Below are 17,797 nucleotides of genomic sequence, written 5' to 3' on the forward strand. Positions count from 1 at the left end.
ATAAAATCTCTCTTATAAAAGAAATAATTAAAATTTAATATATAAATTATTAATTAAAACCTTACTATATTTAAATAATAAAAAAAATATGTGTTAACTTTAGAATATAGTATTATTAACTTACTTATTTTTTAATTAAAAATATAAAATATCTAAGTAAGATAATTAATAAATTAGATATTAAAGGCTTTATTATATTAAAACATACTTAGAAGCCCTGCCAGAAGGCTTTAGTAATAATAAAAAATAAATAAAAAATAATAACCCCTATAAAAAAATATAAAGATTATATTTTTATAAATTTAAGGGATAATTATTTTAATATACTGCCTGTCTATAAAAATAAAGTAAAATATTGTCACCGGCGCTTATCTCAGCGCGGAACACGGAACAACTGGACCGCCGGAGGTCCGCAGGGTTGCCGAGGCATTCAGGAACTAATTCCCGCGAAACCCCTTATTAAAAGAGACCACCCGCTTAACCCCTAAGAGGTCAAGTAATTAATTCTATTTATTATATACCTATCTCTTAACTTTTTATATCTCTTAGTATATAACAGGTAGTCCGCAGGCGTATTATAGATGTCCTAAACCCCTTAATATATTTATTTAAGAAAATTAAGTACCCAGAATAAAACTTTTATAGCTATTTTTTATAATTTTAATTACTTTATCTCTTGCCTTATTATTATTATATTTACACGCGGGTAATCTTATAATAAATAAGGATATTATATTTATTAAATATTTTTAAGTAACTTTTTTTTTATCTCAGAGGAAGCAATTTAATTCTTTATATTAAATAATAATTTTTTTTTTACCTAAATACTTAAAGACTATTATTTTAAATAATTCTCTAGTTATTAGGAGGCTGGTAGTTAACCTGTAGCCTTTCTGTTAGTATAAATAACCCCTGATATGTTAGTAATATTAATAAAGATTTTAAAAAAAGATAAAAAAAGAGAAGATCTTAAACTTAAAAAACTAAAGATTTTTAAAAATAAGGACTTATATTAATATATAATTTTTATTTAAAACTTAGAATATTATTTCAGGAGTAAATCTTGCTTTTTTTCTGAAAAAAAAATAAAGATTTTATATATAAAAATATGCTTATCAGAACTTCTTAAAAACTTATAATATTTAATATATCTTAGGAATCTTTAGGAAGTAATATTTAAAAATTTTAAGATTTTTTTAATAAAATAAATAAAAAGAAAAAAAAACTAGGAATAAACCTATACTTATAATTTTATTTAACTAAAACAGGGCCCTAATTAATCTGTTTAAGTTATATTAAGTAAATATATTTTTTTTACAGAGCTTATATAAAAGAATATTAATTAATTTTTTATTAATTATTTTTTTAAAATATTATAGTTAAACCTGTAAAAAAATATTAAATAAGCCCCTGAATTACTAACTAATAAAAGACTAAAAAATCTTATTAAAACAGGTATCCTAGTAGAATAATATAAATAACTAGTAAAACAGGACAAGAAATCTTATTAAATATTATAATTATATAATAGATTATTTTTTAAAAATAAATATTCCTTTTAAGGGGGAAACTCCTTTTAGGAAGAAAATTCCTCTTAAAATAATTTTTTTATTTTATAAAGCAGCTTCTCTAATTCTTAGAATAGTAGTATATTACACGCGAAATATAAGTATTCTGAAAAAAAAAATAATTATTTTAAGCAGCAGGCCTTTAAAGGTAAAAAAGAGTATCTAAATAAAAATAAGTACTATTTTATTTATAAAAAAAAATATTATTCCTGAAATTATTATTCTTAAAGGGATAAAAGATTATTTATAAATATAATCTTTAATAAAGCAGGACCTTTAATAATAAAAAAAGAGGGTAGTTTTTTTTCCTAGTAAGAAAGCATGCCTCCGATCCTTAATATAATTAAATCTAATATTTTATTATAATTCCCTCCTTTCCGCGCGAATATTTAACTATATATAAGAGAAAAATAGGCTACTATAAATATATTATTAAATATAGGGGCAGATAATAATTTTATATTATATTACTAGTTAAAGAGGCGAGGCTTCTAGTTTAGTATTAGTTAAATATTAGCTCCTGTCTACTTTATCAGAAATCAGATAATACTTTAATATAAAATACTATAAAAAGATATAAAGATCTTTAATTTAGGTAATAATATATATAACTATACTATATAATTTTATATTATTAATATAATAAATTATAATATAATACTTAACAGGAGCTAAATAAATCTTATAAATCTTAATCTTAGTATTATTATAAGAACCTAGTAATATTATAGCAGATCACCTGCGGTTAGCTTAATATTTTATTACTAATTTAAATAATACTACCGCGCGGGAAAATTAGGAATATTATTTAAAGTAGTTATATTAAACCAGGAAACTCCTAGTCTCCCCGAGTAATATACCTAGTTTAAGAAGATATTCTTTAAGTAAGAGATAATATCTATACTAACAGGATTAATAGAATATACTATTCTTTTAAAGCCTAATATAAAACTTTTATATAAATCTTTATATAATATATCTTATACTAAGTTAAAGACGCTACAAGATTATCTAGATAAAATAATTAAAAAAAGATAGATTTAGCTCTCTAGCAGACCCGCTATAGCCCCTATCCTTTATATTAAAAAACCTAATAATAGCCTATAATTATATATAAACTACTAAAGATTAAATAAGATTATAATTAAAAATTATTATCTGCTCCCGCAGATTAACAAAATTATAGATTAATTAAAAAATACTAAAGTTTTTACAAAGCTGGACCTGCGCAATATTTATTATTAAATATATATTTATTAAGGAGATAAATAGAAAACAACCTTTTAAATTTATTATAAATAATATAAGTATATAGTAATACTATTCAGACTGTGTAATACTCCTTCTATATTCTAGGTCTATATAAATAAGGCGCTGCGAGGGATCCTTAATAATTATTATATTATTTATTTTAATAATATCTTTATTTTTTTAAAAATAAAAAAAAAACATATCCAGCATGTTAGTAAAATACTAGAATATCTAAAATGTTATAATCTTTTTACGAAAATATTAAAATATATATTTTATATAAAAAAGATCCACTTCTTAGGCTTTATTATTAGCTAAAAAAAGATTTAATTAAATCCTTCCTAATTAAATACAATCACATAATAGCTAAAGCTATAATTAATTTATAATATCTAAATATTTTTAAAATTTATTAGATTCTTCAGAAGATTTATTTATTAATATATAATAATTATTACTCTCTTTACTAACCTACTAAAAAAATTAAAAATAAGAAAATAGTTCTAGATAACGCCTAAAGAGTATACTACTTTTAAAAAATTAAAAAAAAATATTTATAAAACTGTTAGTACTAGGGTATTTTAACCCTGAATAGTAATACCTTATAATTATAAATATTTTAGGCTATATAATAGCTAGTATTCTTTTATAACCCGCAGATAAATTATAAGGGTTTTATAAGCAAGAGGCCTAAAAACTAATTACTTTTTATTTAAAAAAGCTTAAAAATATTAAATAATAATAAAAGATATATAACTAAGAGTTATTAGTAATTGTCGAGTGTTTTAAAATATAATAGTACTACCTTATAAGCGGACCACAGGCAGTCTGTGTATAGATTAACTATATAAATCTTAAGTATTTCTTTATAATAAAGATTTTAAATATAAAGCAAGTTTAATAAACTAAGCTACTTGCGGCTTATAATTTTATAATTAAGTATAAGCCTAATTATAAAAACCCTGTAAATATACTATTAAAATAATAAGATTACTAACCAAGTACTAAAGAAAAACAGGATATTAGAATATTATTAATACTCTAAAAAAAGTTATAATTAAAAAAACTTTAAAAATTATTTTTATAAAATAAGATAAATCCTAAAAAATTATCTTAAAAAATAAAAAAAGATCTAGAACTCTTGTTTTTAAAAAATAATATTAAAATTAGAATTAATAATATTTACGCTCTAGATTATACCGCGCCACGCGGAAACTAAGTTAATACCTGAATTAATTTATAAAAGAATTAGACTAATAAATAAATAGATAATAATTATTTATAAAAATACTAACTTAATATATAAATAGATTTATAAATAGATTAGACCGGTAAGTAAACAGGAAGTAATAATATCTTATAAATAAGCTTAATTAGCACGCAAGGTAACTACAGAAAGACTAAATATAGATTTAATACTAGAGGCCTTAAGGCCTTAATATAGTAAGTATAGCTTAAGAATATTTTTATATAATATATAACTAATTTATAGTATTTATTTAATTAAATTATTTCTCCGGAGGCTTAAAGCCTTAATAAAAAGAGTTTTATATAATATAAAAGCGCCTTATATATACTTTCAGATGTTATATTACGGCAGGAGCTATTATATATTTATTATAATAATCTTTTTGTAGAATATTTTAGATAAAATAAAATATTAGATTTTATTTATTAATATTTCTGGTAAAATCCCATGCTAAAAAATATAATAAATTATATTACTAGCTATGTTATTTATTAGTATAATAAGGCCCTATATTATTATAAATATAGATAGTTAAATCCCCTGCCGGTCCTAAAAGGATTATAGTAATTAATAATGTTTAATTTTATTATAGGTTTACTACTGGCGGACCGCAAGGATTCCGTCTGTAATATGATTTTAATCTTAGTAAATAAGTTTACTAAAATAATATGATATATCCCGGTATAAGATATTATTAATACTAAATAGTTAGCTGATATTTTTATAAAAAAAATTATTTATAAATATAAAATATTAAAAAGATTAATTAGTAATAAAGGATTATTATTTACAAGCAGATACTAAAATAAATTCTGTTAGATTTTTTAAATTAAATATTAAATAAATATAGCGTTCTATCTCCAGACTAATAATTAAACAGAATAATAAAATTAGATTATAAAAATATACTTATACTATTATACAAACTTCTAGTAAAATAACTGGGCAGATTAGCTACTATTCGCAGAGTTTACTTATAATAACTTAACCTATGCCTTCCTAGATGTATTCTTAAATCAGACACTAATAGACTATATTTTTATAATACCCTAGTTATCTAATTATAAGACAGAGATATAGCGCAAATTAATTAAATAATAATAAAAATATGTGGATAGCTTTAAAGAAAAGCTAAAAGAATATCTCTAGCAGGCAATCAAAACATAAAAGGAATATTATAATTATTATTATAAACTAGTAATATTCTAGATTAATAATAAAGTCCTACTCAGCAAAAAAAACTTATTAATATAAAGGTTATTTAAAAAATTAAATAATAAATATATCAGACTATTTAAAGTTATAAAACCTGTTAAAAAACAAGTTTACTAACTACACCTGCCTAGATTATAAAAATAAGTCTATCTAATTTTTTATATTTTTTTTTAAAACTATAGATTTAACAGACCAGTGGCAGAACACTTATAATCTAAAAATCTATTAAAATTAATAACTAAAATAAATAAGAAATAAAAAAAATTATTATATATTAAAACTAGTAAAAAAAAATTTAATATCTTATTAAATAGTCTGGGTTCCCTAATTATAAAAATATATAAAAATCTATAAATAACTTAGCAAACGCCTCAGAGGCCCTAGATATATATAAGAATTTAAGACCTTATTACTTTTCTTAAAAATAAAAATAATATTTTTTTTATAAGGTTTTTTATCTCTCTAGCAGGAAGCAGACCCCTAGTAGTCTATTTATAAAATAATAATATATTTTTTTCTTTTTTATCTCACAGGGTTAGGAATTTTAATAACATACTAAAGGCTATAAGTTAGTAATAAGATATAAGGAGGAATAGCCCGAAGGCCTATTTTTATTTAATATAAAGAAAAAGAACTTTTTATCTCTATTAAGTTTTATCTAGCATCTTATTATTCCTAATCACAGGTATTATCTCCTCTTATACTAGATTAAAATAAAACAGACCCAGCACCCCCCACTGTAGTTATATAAGGTAAAATATATTATAATTTAAAAACTAATATACCCGAAATATTTTATCCTTAATACTTTAATAATAGCGCTTAAAGAACTCTGTAATTATAATAAACCACTTATATATTTTTGTTAAGCCCTTACTTCCGCGGGCGGCTTATATCTTACTTACCTCTTTCTATAAAAGAATAGGAACAGGCTTATAAAAATACTTCGCAGCCGCGTAACACTCGCACACCTTAATAATATATAATCAAATATATACCACCTGCGGTTTTAATTTTAGTGTCTTTATATATTAAAGATATTAGGCTAAGATAAGTATAACTTCAGGGGGCTCCGGGATAAAATAAAATAATAATATAAAACAGCCCCGACCTCTAAAGAAAGCTAAGAAAAATTAAAAAAATAAATAATAATTAGTTTAGGGGGATTTTTTATTCAGGACTTTAATAATATTTCTTTAAATATTTTACGCGGAACTAGAGGTATCACTCTTTAATAATAAAAAAAATATATTAAAATACCTTAGATCCCTGTTAGAAAAAATAATAGGATAATTATTCTTAAAAAAATAGGATAAGAATAATATAAAATTTAAAAAAAAAAATTTTATATTTTTTAAAACTTTTATATCTTAGTTATTCTCACTATGGCACAGGTTCAAAGATATATAAAATCTATTTTTCTACTTAAATATCTCTTCTTTTATAAGATCAGGCATATTAATAAGAGTTATAATTTATAAAAAAATTAGTATTTTATTTATTTTTTTATATAAGATAATAATATATTAAAGCTAGTAATCTCTTAAGCTTAGGGAATAGTTTATTATCTAAAGATAACTTTAGGACACAGGCCAATAAATCCTTATTAATAATAAGGCCTTTAATAGTAGCTTAAATAATAGTAGTAATTTTAATAATATAATAAATATCTTTAGTATATTATAAAAGACCCTGTATAAGCAAAAGATCTCCTTAACTAAAAAAAAAATTATTTTATTAATTTTAGTAATACCCCCACGAGTCAGCCACTCAATAACAGTGACTTTATTTTTTTTATAAGGATAATAACTAGCTAGCTTAATAGTATTTTTTAGCTTCTTAAGATTTTATATATACTTAAAATTAGTCCTGTATTAATCTAACCTGTATACCGCAGGGCTCCTACTAGGATTTTAAGAAAAAAAAGCTCATGGGGGTAAAGATAGAATCTTTTTTTAAAAAAAAAGTAAAATAAATATATTTTTGCCCTATTAAAGCTATAATAATTTTAAATAATAGAAAAATAAAAAAACTAGCTAGAAAACTAATCTCTATATAAATTAGTATAAAATCTATTGCTAGGGCAATACAGAATCTTATAATTAATTTTTTTAATATAAAGAATAAATATAAGAATTTAAAAAAAAAAAATTAATTTTACTAAATCCACCTGTATTATTTATATCTATAGGGGGGTATTAGATAGTCTTAAGTACTTATAAAATATTTAACTACCTTAATTTCCACACAGTGAATTAACCTCCTATTAAATAATTAAAATTATAATAGCTATAGATAAGCTATAAAAATAATTTTAAGTATAAAATAATCTTTAAAATAAAATAAAGTAATTTTATTTTATACAGAAATATTAAGATAGAAACACAGGATATTATACCAAGTATCTAAAAATAGCTATTTTATTAGAAGGGATATATTTATTACTAGTATTTATTTTAGCGCGAAATATAAAATAACTAGACTACTAGAAGTCTACAGGATTACCAAGATATTCGGGAACTAATTCCCGTGAAATCTTTTATTAAAAAAAATTACCTGCTTGACCCCTAGAAGATCAAATAATTAATTCTATTTATTATATACCTATCCCTTAACTCCTTGTATCTCTTAGCGTGTAATAAGTAGTCCGTAAGTATATTATAGGTGTCCTGAACCCCTCAGTATATCCATCTAAGGGAACCAAGTGCCCGGAACAGAACCTTCGTGGCTGCCCCTTACAAATATTAGATCTTATTTTATAATCAGTATAATAGATTTACTTTAGTTAGATTCTTAAAAATAAAAGATTAAGCATATCTAATAATTTAAGTATATACTAATTCTAAAAAAACCATAGGATATTTAATTTAATATCTTTATTCTAATAATAATAAGAAATTTATTAATTATAAAATATTAAAGTAGGCAGAAGAACAAAAGATTAAATAGGAATTTATTTCTATATATGTTTATAACCAGAATTTGCCTATTAAGCATCTTTTAAGAATTATTCTTATAAAAGTTTATATTATTTTAATTAATAGTAATCTACCCTGTTATTTATAGGCCGAGATAATAAAAATAGTTATCTTTATTTATAATATCTCGCCTGTTTATAATAAAAAATTAATTTTATATAAAATCAGAAATAACAGAAGGCCAAATATTAAAAAATTAAAAATTATTAATTATAAGATTATGGTTACTATTCCCCCTAAGGTCTAGTTTTATAAGAAAGTAATAAAAATTAACTCTAGAGTATTTAATATAAGACTTATTAAATATATATTTTTAAATAAGTAATATATTATCTAAATCTCTTTAATAGAGAAGTTAAAGCAGGTTTGTAATATATAATTTAATAAAAGATTAGATTTAGACCTATATAGAACACCTAATAATAATTATAAGAATTAAAAAATACTTTTATTAATTAATTTACTATCTTGAAACCTCTATAAAATTAAATTAAATAATAATTTTAAAAATAAACTTATTTAATACTTTTTTCTTAAGCCAGTACTTATAGATTATATCTTTTTTTTTATTTTTAAATTATTAATAATAGATTAGCTATTAATTACCTATTTTTTTTATAATAATATCCTCTCGACCAGCAATTATCGCGGAAATTATAATAAAATAATTAAACTTTTTTTATTTAATAAAGCTATCATCTTTTTACATAAAGATAAATAGTAAAAGGCTATAAAATTAGAATTTAACAGCCTAATTAAATAAGAATTATAAAAACTTATAGATCTACTCCCTGGCTGCAAAGTGCTTTACAATTATTAGATTTATAAGTTAAAATTAAATATTAATAATTAAATTTTATATTTTAAAGCTAGATAGGTTGCTTAAAATTTTATATAATAATATAGAATTAATTTTTGGGATATCTTTTTACTTATAATATATCTAATAATTATTTAATTATTCTTTATTTTAATAATAGCTATAAATCTTAAATATCTTTAAAAAGATATTTTACTTATATTTCTGTAAAATAATTTCTTTAATAATAAGACTATTTATATAAAGTAGCTAAAAGGATTTAAAGATAATTCTGGATATATTTATTAATTACTTTAATTACTTTATGGCTTAAAATAAGCCGCGCGGGTATAATATCTTACTTTATAATAAAATCTAGCTAAAATAGGCTTTTTCCTGACCTTTATAGATAAATATCTTTTTATTAATATAACTAAAATCTTTTTAATTATTTATATTAATAATATCTTAATAGTTAGTAACTATAGGATTATTAAGAAAATAATAATAATTATTTAAGATACTTTTAATAGTACTTACTTTTAGGAAGCCGCTTATTATCTAAAAATAAAGATAAAAAAAATAAAGAAAAGAAGATATTTAAATTAATTTAATTTATATATATATAATATGTTCTTGACGACTTTAACTATAATTTAAATAAAATTTTATTTATTTTAGCCCGCAAAAATATTAAATTAATTAAATTAATTATAGAGGAACCAAATTTTAATCTTCTGAAATAATATTAGAAATTACTTAGTTTAATTATATATATTATTTTATAGACTCGCCTTAATATCTTATTTAAAACTAGATAACTTATATAATTTGTTTTAAACCCTAATAACTTATATATAAAAGACCTGATCTATCTTCTTTAATTTTTTTAATTAATAATTAATTATAGTATTATTTTTTGCTTATAAATTAAAAATAAAAAGGCAAAAATAATAAAATAATTAAAAATAATAAAAAAATATATAAATACAGATTTTACTAGTAATCTTAATATATAAAGATTTATTATTAGCTTTATTTTTATATTAACTAGCAGACTTATTTCCTAGATTTTAAAACTACAGATTATAATAAGCTTATTTATTTATAAAGCTAAATATATTATAATTAGTATAACAGGCAGGGAAGTAATTTAGATTATCTAAATATTTAAATTAATCAGCTTTAGTAATATAAGACTAATAATTATTTATACTAACTTAGAACCTGTTTTAAAACTTATAAAAAATGCCCAGATATATACCTAAAATAAATATATTAATATTTAAATTTATTAGATTTATAAGATAATTTAGCACAGTAATATTAAACTTTAACACTTGACTATAAACAGAATAATTACAGATATATTAATAAAGATACTCCCGCGTGTTAAATTTAAATAACACGCTAAATTAATAAATATTAAATAATTATAGCTAAATAAAAATATTTAAATAGAATATTTTAGCTTTAAGATAACTATTATTTTAAAAAAGTATATAAAAACTCCTAATATCCTAAATAAATATACTAGAATATTCCTGCTAAGATAAGATTATCTACAGTAATTTACTAGAGACCTCCTGAATTAAATAAGAACCCCTAATAAGATTATAAGATATAAAATAGGGTCCTCTGGTGTATCTAGACCTTCCCTTTATTATTATCTTAATTATCAGAAATTAAACATTTTATTCAAGACAAATACAGCGTCTTACCTCGTAATTCCTACAACTACGATGGTTGTCCCTTAACCGAGACCTGTACAACGGTCACTCGTACCACCGCCACAGAAACCTGCATGCCGACGCCGACTTGTGTGGGCGTTTACTGTAAGTCTATCTACTCTTGTGATCTATCTCGAAAGACATGCTCATGGGGTACCAGCGGGCTGCACCTCCGGCTCCGGGCCCCTCTGCTGCTCATCCTACTGCGCAGCGAACAAATGTCGACCGACAGATCCAAAGTGGCCGAACTGTGCCGAGGACTTGGGTCTGTGCGAGAATGATGAAGGATGCTGTTATGGGAACAAGTGTGTTGGCGGTATTTGCCGCAGGGGATAGCTTACGTTGTTTTTCATTAGGAAAGGCATGGGGACTATGATGGCAGTTTATGTAAAGGAGTATCGATATCAACAAGCAATTTGATTTTCTAGATCTCGTCTAGCTACTCAGCGTCTTGTCTAGCTTCTCAACATCTTCTTTCTCGTCCCTGAACAAAACAAATAACAATCAACAAAGACAACAACAATGACAACTTCATGTTCAACTCATCTCAGTTCATCCTCATATCTACTTCTACTTCACCTCAATCAGAGCTTTTAGTCTGGATCACGATGGGTCTGAATCTAGCAGTTCAGGTTGACAGCTGCAATCATCAGTCAGTATGACCCTCAAAGATCAAGAGGAATAGACTAACCGTTGGCGAACAGAGCATAGGTGTCAGCGTTCAGCAGAGCACGGCTGGCACTGAGAGCCACGGAGGAAGAGTATCCGTAGGCGTAGTCATCGGTACCGGGGCTGTAGACACCCGGGGCGTGGGTGAACTCGTGCAGGGTGGTGGTGGCCTGGTCCTGGGCGTGGCAAGTGCTGGTCAGGGCCGTGAGGTAGGTGTAGTAGATGTCGCAGTTGGCGATGATGTTGGAGGAGGGCAGAGTCCAGGCGAGGACGTTGGAGCTGCAGTATCCGTAGGTGTCGGTGCAGTAGTAGGTGGTGGAGCCGGACGAGGTGGAGCCAGCCTCGCTGGCGACGGCACGGAAGCGAGCAGCGACGGTGCTACGGGTCGAGCTGGAGGTGGTCTTGAAGTACTCGTTGAAGCGAGTGGACGAGCCCGAGGAGGCGGCCGAGGCAGCGGCGTTGGCCAGGGAGACGGTGTTGCGGAGGGCCGTCTGCAGCGCGGTGGAGCGAGTGCCGGAGCAGGAGGCAATGCGAGTACGCTTATCGATGGTCGGGATGGCGCTAGGCACCAGAGCAGCCTCGGCAGCGTCAACATCGATGGTGATCTCGTTGGAGGTGAAGGGGATGTAGCCGTTGACCGAGTTGCCCTTGGCAGAGAGCACGAAGCCGTTGCTGCTCAGGGACAGGGCACCACCCTCAGTCAGGTCGCTGGTCTCGGCGATATCGAACTCATCCTCAAAGGTGGCACCGGCAGCCAGGGTGGTCAGAGCATCGTCCGACAGATCCTGGTACTTGATGCGCTGCTTGATACCCTGGAAGTCAATGGTGGTGGCTGCGACAGTCAGTATTGCGTTTTGGTATAGAGAAAAGGGAGGGTCGACTTACCGTTGCGGTAGAGGGCAACCTTCTGGATGGGAGCAGAGTCCTTGAAGAAGTTGAGATGCACAAAGGTGACCTCCTCCTTGCCAGTGTTCTTGACGACAGCCTTGATGCGGGTGTTGCCCACCTGGCTGAGAGTCACGTCGAGACTGGCGTTGTCGCGAACCTCCAGAGGAGCAGCCAGAAGACCGGGCACGAGAGCCAACAGGGTAGAGAGGGTGAAACGCATCGTGAAGAGACGATTGGATTGAGATGAAGAGATGAGAAGACTGAGGATGCTGGGAAGAGTGAGGATGAGGATGAAGAGAAAGAAGTCGACTGGTGAGGGGATTCACAGGCCTTATATAGAGATCACTGGGAGGTCACTGCGAGATCACCGGGAGTTCCCTCTATACTATGAAGCTGCCCTGTCATACTCACCCTCACACGGTGAATGATTAGCTTCCTGTGCGACTCTGGGTGCCTTCACTGCTATCTCCGATGCTACCGGAATCAACCGTTGTATCCGTGACGATTGGGTCTTGACGTCTCGAGCATGGGTATTTGGCAGATGCTGCATGCTTGGCCCGGCGGAATCCCGCTGCAGCAGAGGATAGAGAGACTCTGGCCATGGCATTGCTTGGTGAAGTTAATGCAAGTCGAGCCAATGGCTCTGGAGATGTGAAGCCACAGTCTGGGGAGCCGTGATAAGAACGCCACCAGGGCTTCAGCCGGCGGTCTTCCGTCTGCACGATGCCAGGGCTTGAGAGAATGGCTTTAGAGTGCCAAGATCTACAGACTGGACTTGTTCTGCATTCTAAATTGGCTGATGGGGAGTATCGCCGTCGTTATCACCAGTCAGCAGCACCGCCACATGCGCCGTTAATCTAAACGGGAGATTAATTCAAGCAGCTCATTCGCCTGCAGAATGCAACCCAAGACCGCCACCGCAGGACAACCCCGACGAACTGCCGTATGATTGATCGTCGGAGGATGCCGGAGTTTCACCTCGTCGCGACTAGGCCGGTCGACTTCATATCAACCCCTCGTCGTCCTGCTGCCATCGCACTTATCGCCCTCCGCGCATAAGTCCCCACGAGCTAAACGAACTAATCCATCACACCTTCATGTGCGTTCTGCGACTGTCTCCTCTCGTCTTAGCAGCTGCCATGGCATCCGCGGTCCCTGCCAACTTGGAGGTGGTCTTGTCCCCCCTCGTCCTCCCCTTCTCGCAACCCACCATTTCCATCCAGGTCGCTATCCACAACGCTGCCGCAACTCCGGTGACTATCGTGAAGTGGAACAGTCCGTTGGACCCCAGTGCCGGTGTGCTGGGGGTTTTCAAAGTGCGCGACGCAACCACAGACGACCTCGTGCCGCTGGACGAAATCAAGATATCCCGTCAATTACCGCCGTCCGCAGATGACCTGGTCGAGATCCCTGCCGGGCGCTCCGTCGAGGCCGTGGTGAATCTGCCTAGTGGCGCTCTGGTCGCCGGACATGAATACGCCATCCAGGCCAAGGGCATTTGGCACGCCGTGTGGGAGACTCCGCGCGAGGAGGTGCAGGGAGTGAGATTGGAGCAGTTCGAAGATGCGATGAGGGGCGACTTTGTTTCCAACGAGGTGTCGGTGAAGGAGAGTGGCAACTGATGATTCTGGGCATGCTGTAATAGTGCACTTGTACTGGGACTGGTCTTTTTTCGTTTTCCTCTTCTGTTTCGCTCGAGCCTGTCTGTTGCTGGTATCCGTGCCCTACTATGCACTCAACCATCCACTACGAATGCAATGACTTCATGCCAAAAACCTCTCATCCCTTCCTTGCTCGTGAAACGATAAAGCCAGCCTCTTCCAGCGCCTCCTATTCTGGCGAGAGTCGGACCCGTAGCAAAGCCACAATAGGAGGTGGCATAACCCCTTTCGACGGGCCAAAATGGCCTCGCTGCACATCCAAATAGAGCCCATCCACCTTCCCAGTCGATCCCTTCTGTGGCGAGGACTAAAATTACCCACCGTTCCATCACTGATCTTCGCTGCGATCGTCGGATCAGCAATGGCATCCATCGATCAGCAGGGACACTTCCCGATCGGGGGATTTGTGAGTTCTCGTGTCGTGGCACATATCAGATTTGTCGACTCATCCTGGGCTGCTCAGCCTGGGAGGCGTTAGGGCTCATTTCCCGGATGGCATATATAGACCGTTGCGATGGTCGCCCATTGCTTTTTCTCTCTCGTCCACACCAGAACCAAACCAACTACATTCATTCCTTCAACCCGACGCTATTCAACGTCGACACCCCGATTCACTTCATCCCAGCCGGCCTATTCACGATGAAGATCGCCGCTCTTTTCCCCCTTCTCGCGCTCGCCGCGGCCCTGCCTGCGTCCATCCAGCAGCGTGGAATCATCCGCGCCGCGGTCGAGCTGATCGGCCATTTGGAGGGCTTCCGTGGTAACTTCTACTGGATCCAAGGCCACAAGACCGTTGGTATGTCTGCCATTCTATAACTGCCTCTCCAGCCCACTAACATACGAGATGTCAGGATACGGTCACGACTGCGTCGCCAAAAAAGACTGCCACACGATCAGCGTACCCCTTAGCGAACCCCAAGCCGCTGACCTCCTGAGCAATGATCTCTCTGAATTCGAAAACTGCGTGTGCGCGATGCCCAACGCAAAGGAGCTGAATGCGCACCAGTACGGCGCGCTGGTCAGCTTTGCCTACAACACGGGCTGTGGCGGCTTGCAGTCGTCGTGGCATGGAGCCATGTCGCAGAAGAACTTCCATGGGATTTGCGAGCAGCTGCCGGGCACGAACACTCTGGGCGGACTGCTGAACATTCGCCGACAGAAGGAGAGCCACTTTTGCAAGCAGCCGACCGAGAAGCCGTCGGGTTGTTAGAGGGTCTGGTATACATTCTTCGTATACCTTGCTTTGCCCGGTCGTGCAGAGACACGGCGTCCTATCCTTGATCAACCTGTATATAGAAAGATCTAGCTATCTTCTTTTGTTTCTTGGCATGTATTAATATGGGATATATCAATTGAGATTCATCACATCGAACCAGTCAGCCTTAGGCAGATGAATTGATGTGGCTGCCTGAATATTCAGGGGGCAGTGGAGCCTGACGTCATTTGTCAGGCATCCACATTCAGCAACTTTTCTTTTCTTTTCTTTTACTCCTTTGATTCCTTTTAATTCCGTCCTCCTTCTGAGGTTGTCCTTGTTACATTCTTCTTTCTTCTGGTTAACTTTCTTGCCAGCCAATTCCCCGTCTCTGGCACCCACCATGTCCTACCATCAATTCCCCTCCCACGAGGCCACTCCCCTTCTCAACCACAGCTCAGACCAAGACCAAAAGCCCTCCATTCTGACGCGTCTCCGCGACCATCTACGCGCCGAAATCACGACGCAATGGACCGACCTCCTGCTCATCTTCTGCTACCTCATCACGGGGCTCCTCGACAGCGCCGCCGTCTTCATCTGGGGCTCGTTCGTGAGCATGCAGACCGGAAACACCGTGTACCTGGGCCTGGGCCTGTCGGGGCTCGACACGGGCAACCGGTGGACGAAATCCGCCATATCGATCACCTCGTTCTGCGTGGGGAGCTTCTGCTTCGGACACTTCCATCGGATGTTCCGCGCGCGCCAACGCTGGGTCCTGGCCCTCTCGTTCACCGTGCAGATGGTCTGTGTGGCTGTTGCGGCGGGGATTGTGAGCGTGCATCATCCCAACAAGGATGGGGAGGGGATCGCATGGACGACGGCGGTGCCGTTGGCGCTGGTGGCGTTCCAGAGTAGTGGGCAGGCGTTGACGAGTCGCGTGTTGAAAATGAATGGGTTGACGAGCGTGGTGCTGACCAGCGTCTACTGCGATTTGTTCTCGGCGCCGGGCGTGCTGGGTCTGTCTGAGGTGGAGGGACGCAGGAGAGTCGGCGCCATTGCCGGATTGATCTTGGGGACGGTGATAGGGGGATGGTGGGCGAAGAGTGAGATCGGGTTGGAGGGCGCGTTGTGGACGACGGTGGGCTGTAAGGGGATTATTGCTGCGGCGTGGTTAGGGTGGGCGGAGAAGGTATAGAAGATTAGATTATATTATTTTGTTTATATATTTGGGTTGGACTGGTTCACGACGCCAGAGGTCCACGGCTGTAGTATACATGATTGAGACATCCATCCCGCTCTTAACCCTGGCAGTAGACGCTGCCGATGGGCACCGGGTCGGCCGACGAGTGATCACCCGGTCCCAGAAGTGTTTGGCGACCATTGCAGACGGTGCCACTATGATAACTGTGAGTGAGATTCTTTCGAATGAGCTGGGCTGCACTTACACGAAGAAGCGACAGAAAGTCGTCGTAGCGACCGTAAAGACCTCCCTGGTTCTGTTAGCTTCAGGTCAACATCAGACCAGCAACTCAGAAACTCACTCCTCGTCAACCAAATGACATTCGTCAAAGGGTACTTGAATCGGCTTGCTTCCCTCCGGTGTCTCGAGACCAATCTATCCCGCCGTCAGCTTCATCCACCAGAATGTCAGGGGAAAGTGCATACCGTCGTCATCTTCGCGACACTGCCGACCGAGAATAACGCCAACGCGAGGAAAGAGATCTGCTTGAGGGCGTACATTGTGAATTGATTTATGCAACGTGGCTCAGATCAAAAGAAGAGAATCGGCACAAGATCCTGGGGTACATGAATCGCCGTTGGGCTTTAAATGGCCATCCCTTGATGCAATGAACACCTGTTTTTTACGCCGCCTGAGGCTGGGATGGGCGTATCCCTTGCTTCGATGAAGGGATTCAGATTCCTGCATTCCTGCCACCGAAGCATCCAGAGATTCAGTTGGACACTGGCGTCGAGTCATCGCAGTCGGGGTTCTAGCCAGACGCGGCCAGGACACGCGTTTATTCCCTATATCGCCAGGGACTATTTCAAGATGCCCTTCGCAGTGTGGTCATGATTGAAAACTTGCTTGTTGTTTCTCGCCGACGTTCCATGCCCAATACCTTTCCCCTCATGGTCGGCAGTTCGTCCCTTAGCTGAGCTCGGTCGCAAAGAGGCCTTGGATTCTTTGTGCACGTGTCGCGTCAAGACGAGCCCATGAGGATTTGAAGCCATTTCAGGCTGCGACGCGTCGCATCTTGAAACGCGGACTTTGGCATCCCTTGATGGCTGAAACACGCCGCATTCGGACCAGCCATTCTCGCGCCACACGACAGTATTCTAGTGTCTGGGCATCTCGATATGTGAGGCGATGACCAGATTCCAGTTTGATGAACTGATTCGTCTCATACTGCATAGTTCTGTGCGATCTCGAGGACGGGTATGCGCTCAGCCGATGCAGGGATGTAAAGGCATTAGCCGGTCGAACAGCGTCCTGAAGCGGCGACCTGCATGGGACGAGCTTGGCAGTTGGATGGCGAGACACTGGCGAGGTAGTACACTGATCTGTTGGAGATAAGAGGATGTGCGACCGGGCA

General features: G+C 34.3%; 5 protein-coding genes across 5 annotated transcripts; 3 read left to right on the forward strand and 2 right to left on the reverse strand.

Annotated features, from left to right (window-relative positions):
* Positions 1 to 11,410: 11,410 nt before the first annotated feature.
* On the reverse strand, positions 11,411 to 12,567 carry mep20 (putative penicillolysin/deuterolysin metalloprotease; the record flags this gene model as incomplete). The annotated part of the gene is made up of 3 exons (XM_024847792.1): positions 11,411 to 11,430; positions 11,482 to 12,291; positions 12,345 to 12,567. The coding sequence occupies 3 exons, from the start codon at positions 12,565 to 12,567 to the stop codon at positions 11,411 to 11,413; spliced, it is 1,053 nt and encodes a 350-aa protein (XP_024701688.1).
* A 919-nt stretch (positions 12,568 to 13,486) lies between these two features.
* P170DRAFT_448299 (uncharacterized protein) lies at positions 13,487 to 13,969 on the forward strand (the record flags this gene model as incomplete). Its single annotated transcript, XM_024850954.1, has 1 exon — positions 13,487 to 13,969. The coding sequence occupies one exon, from the start codon at positions 13,487 to 13,489 to the stop codon at positions 13,967 to 13,969; it is 483 nt and encodes a 160-aa protein (XP_024701689.1).
* A 678-nt stretch (positions 13,970 to 14,647) lies between these two features.
* P170DRAFT_427710 (lysozyme) lies at positions 14,648 to 15,218 on the forward strand (the record flags this gene model as incomplete). Its single annotated transcript, XM_024847793.1, has 2 exons — positions 14,648 to 14,804; positions 14,860 to 15,218. 2 exons carry the CDS (start codon positions 14,648 to 14,650, stop codon positions 15,216 to 15,218), a joined length of 516 nt encoding a protein of 171 aa, XP_024701690.1.
* Positions 15,219 to 15,510: 292 nt separating this feature from the next.
* Positions 15,511 to 16,583, forward strand: P170DRAFT_438197 (YoaK family protein). The gene has a single exon (XM_024849535.1). The coding sequence runs from the start codon at positions 15,607 to 15,609 to the stop codon at positions 16,396 to 16,398; it is 792 nt and encodes a 263-aa protein (XP_024701691.1). The 5' UTR covers positions 15,511 to 15,606; the 3' UTR covers positions 16,399 to 16,583.
* P170DRAFT_477270 (uncharacterized protein) lies at positions 16,502 to 16,943 on the reverse strand (the record flags this gene model as incomplete). The annotated part of the gene is made up of 4 exons (XM_024853435.1): positions 16,502 to 16,598; positions 16,649 to 16,693; positions 16,745 to 16,818; positions 16,869 to 16,943. 4 exons carry the CDS (start codon positions 16,941 to 16,943, stop codon positions 16,502 to 16,504), a joined length of 291 nt encoding a protein of 96 aa, XP_024701692.1.
* Between the last annotated feature and the right edge of the window lie 854 nt (positions 16,944 to 17,797).

This window comes from Aspergillus steynii (genome assembly GCF_002849105.1).
Source record: "Aspergillus steynii IBT 23096 chromosome Unknown P170scaffold_6, whole genome shotgun sequence".
In the NCBI taxonomy this organism is placed as follows: Eukaryota; Fungi; Ascomycota; class Eurotiomycetes; order Eurotiales; family Aspergillaceae; genus Aspergillus; species Aspergillus steynii.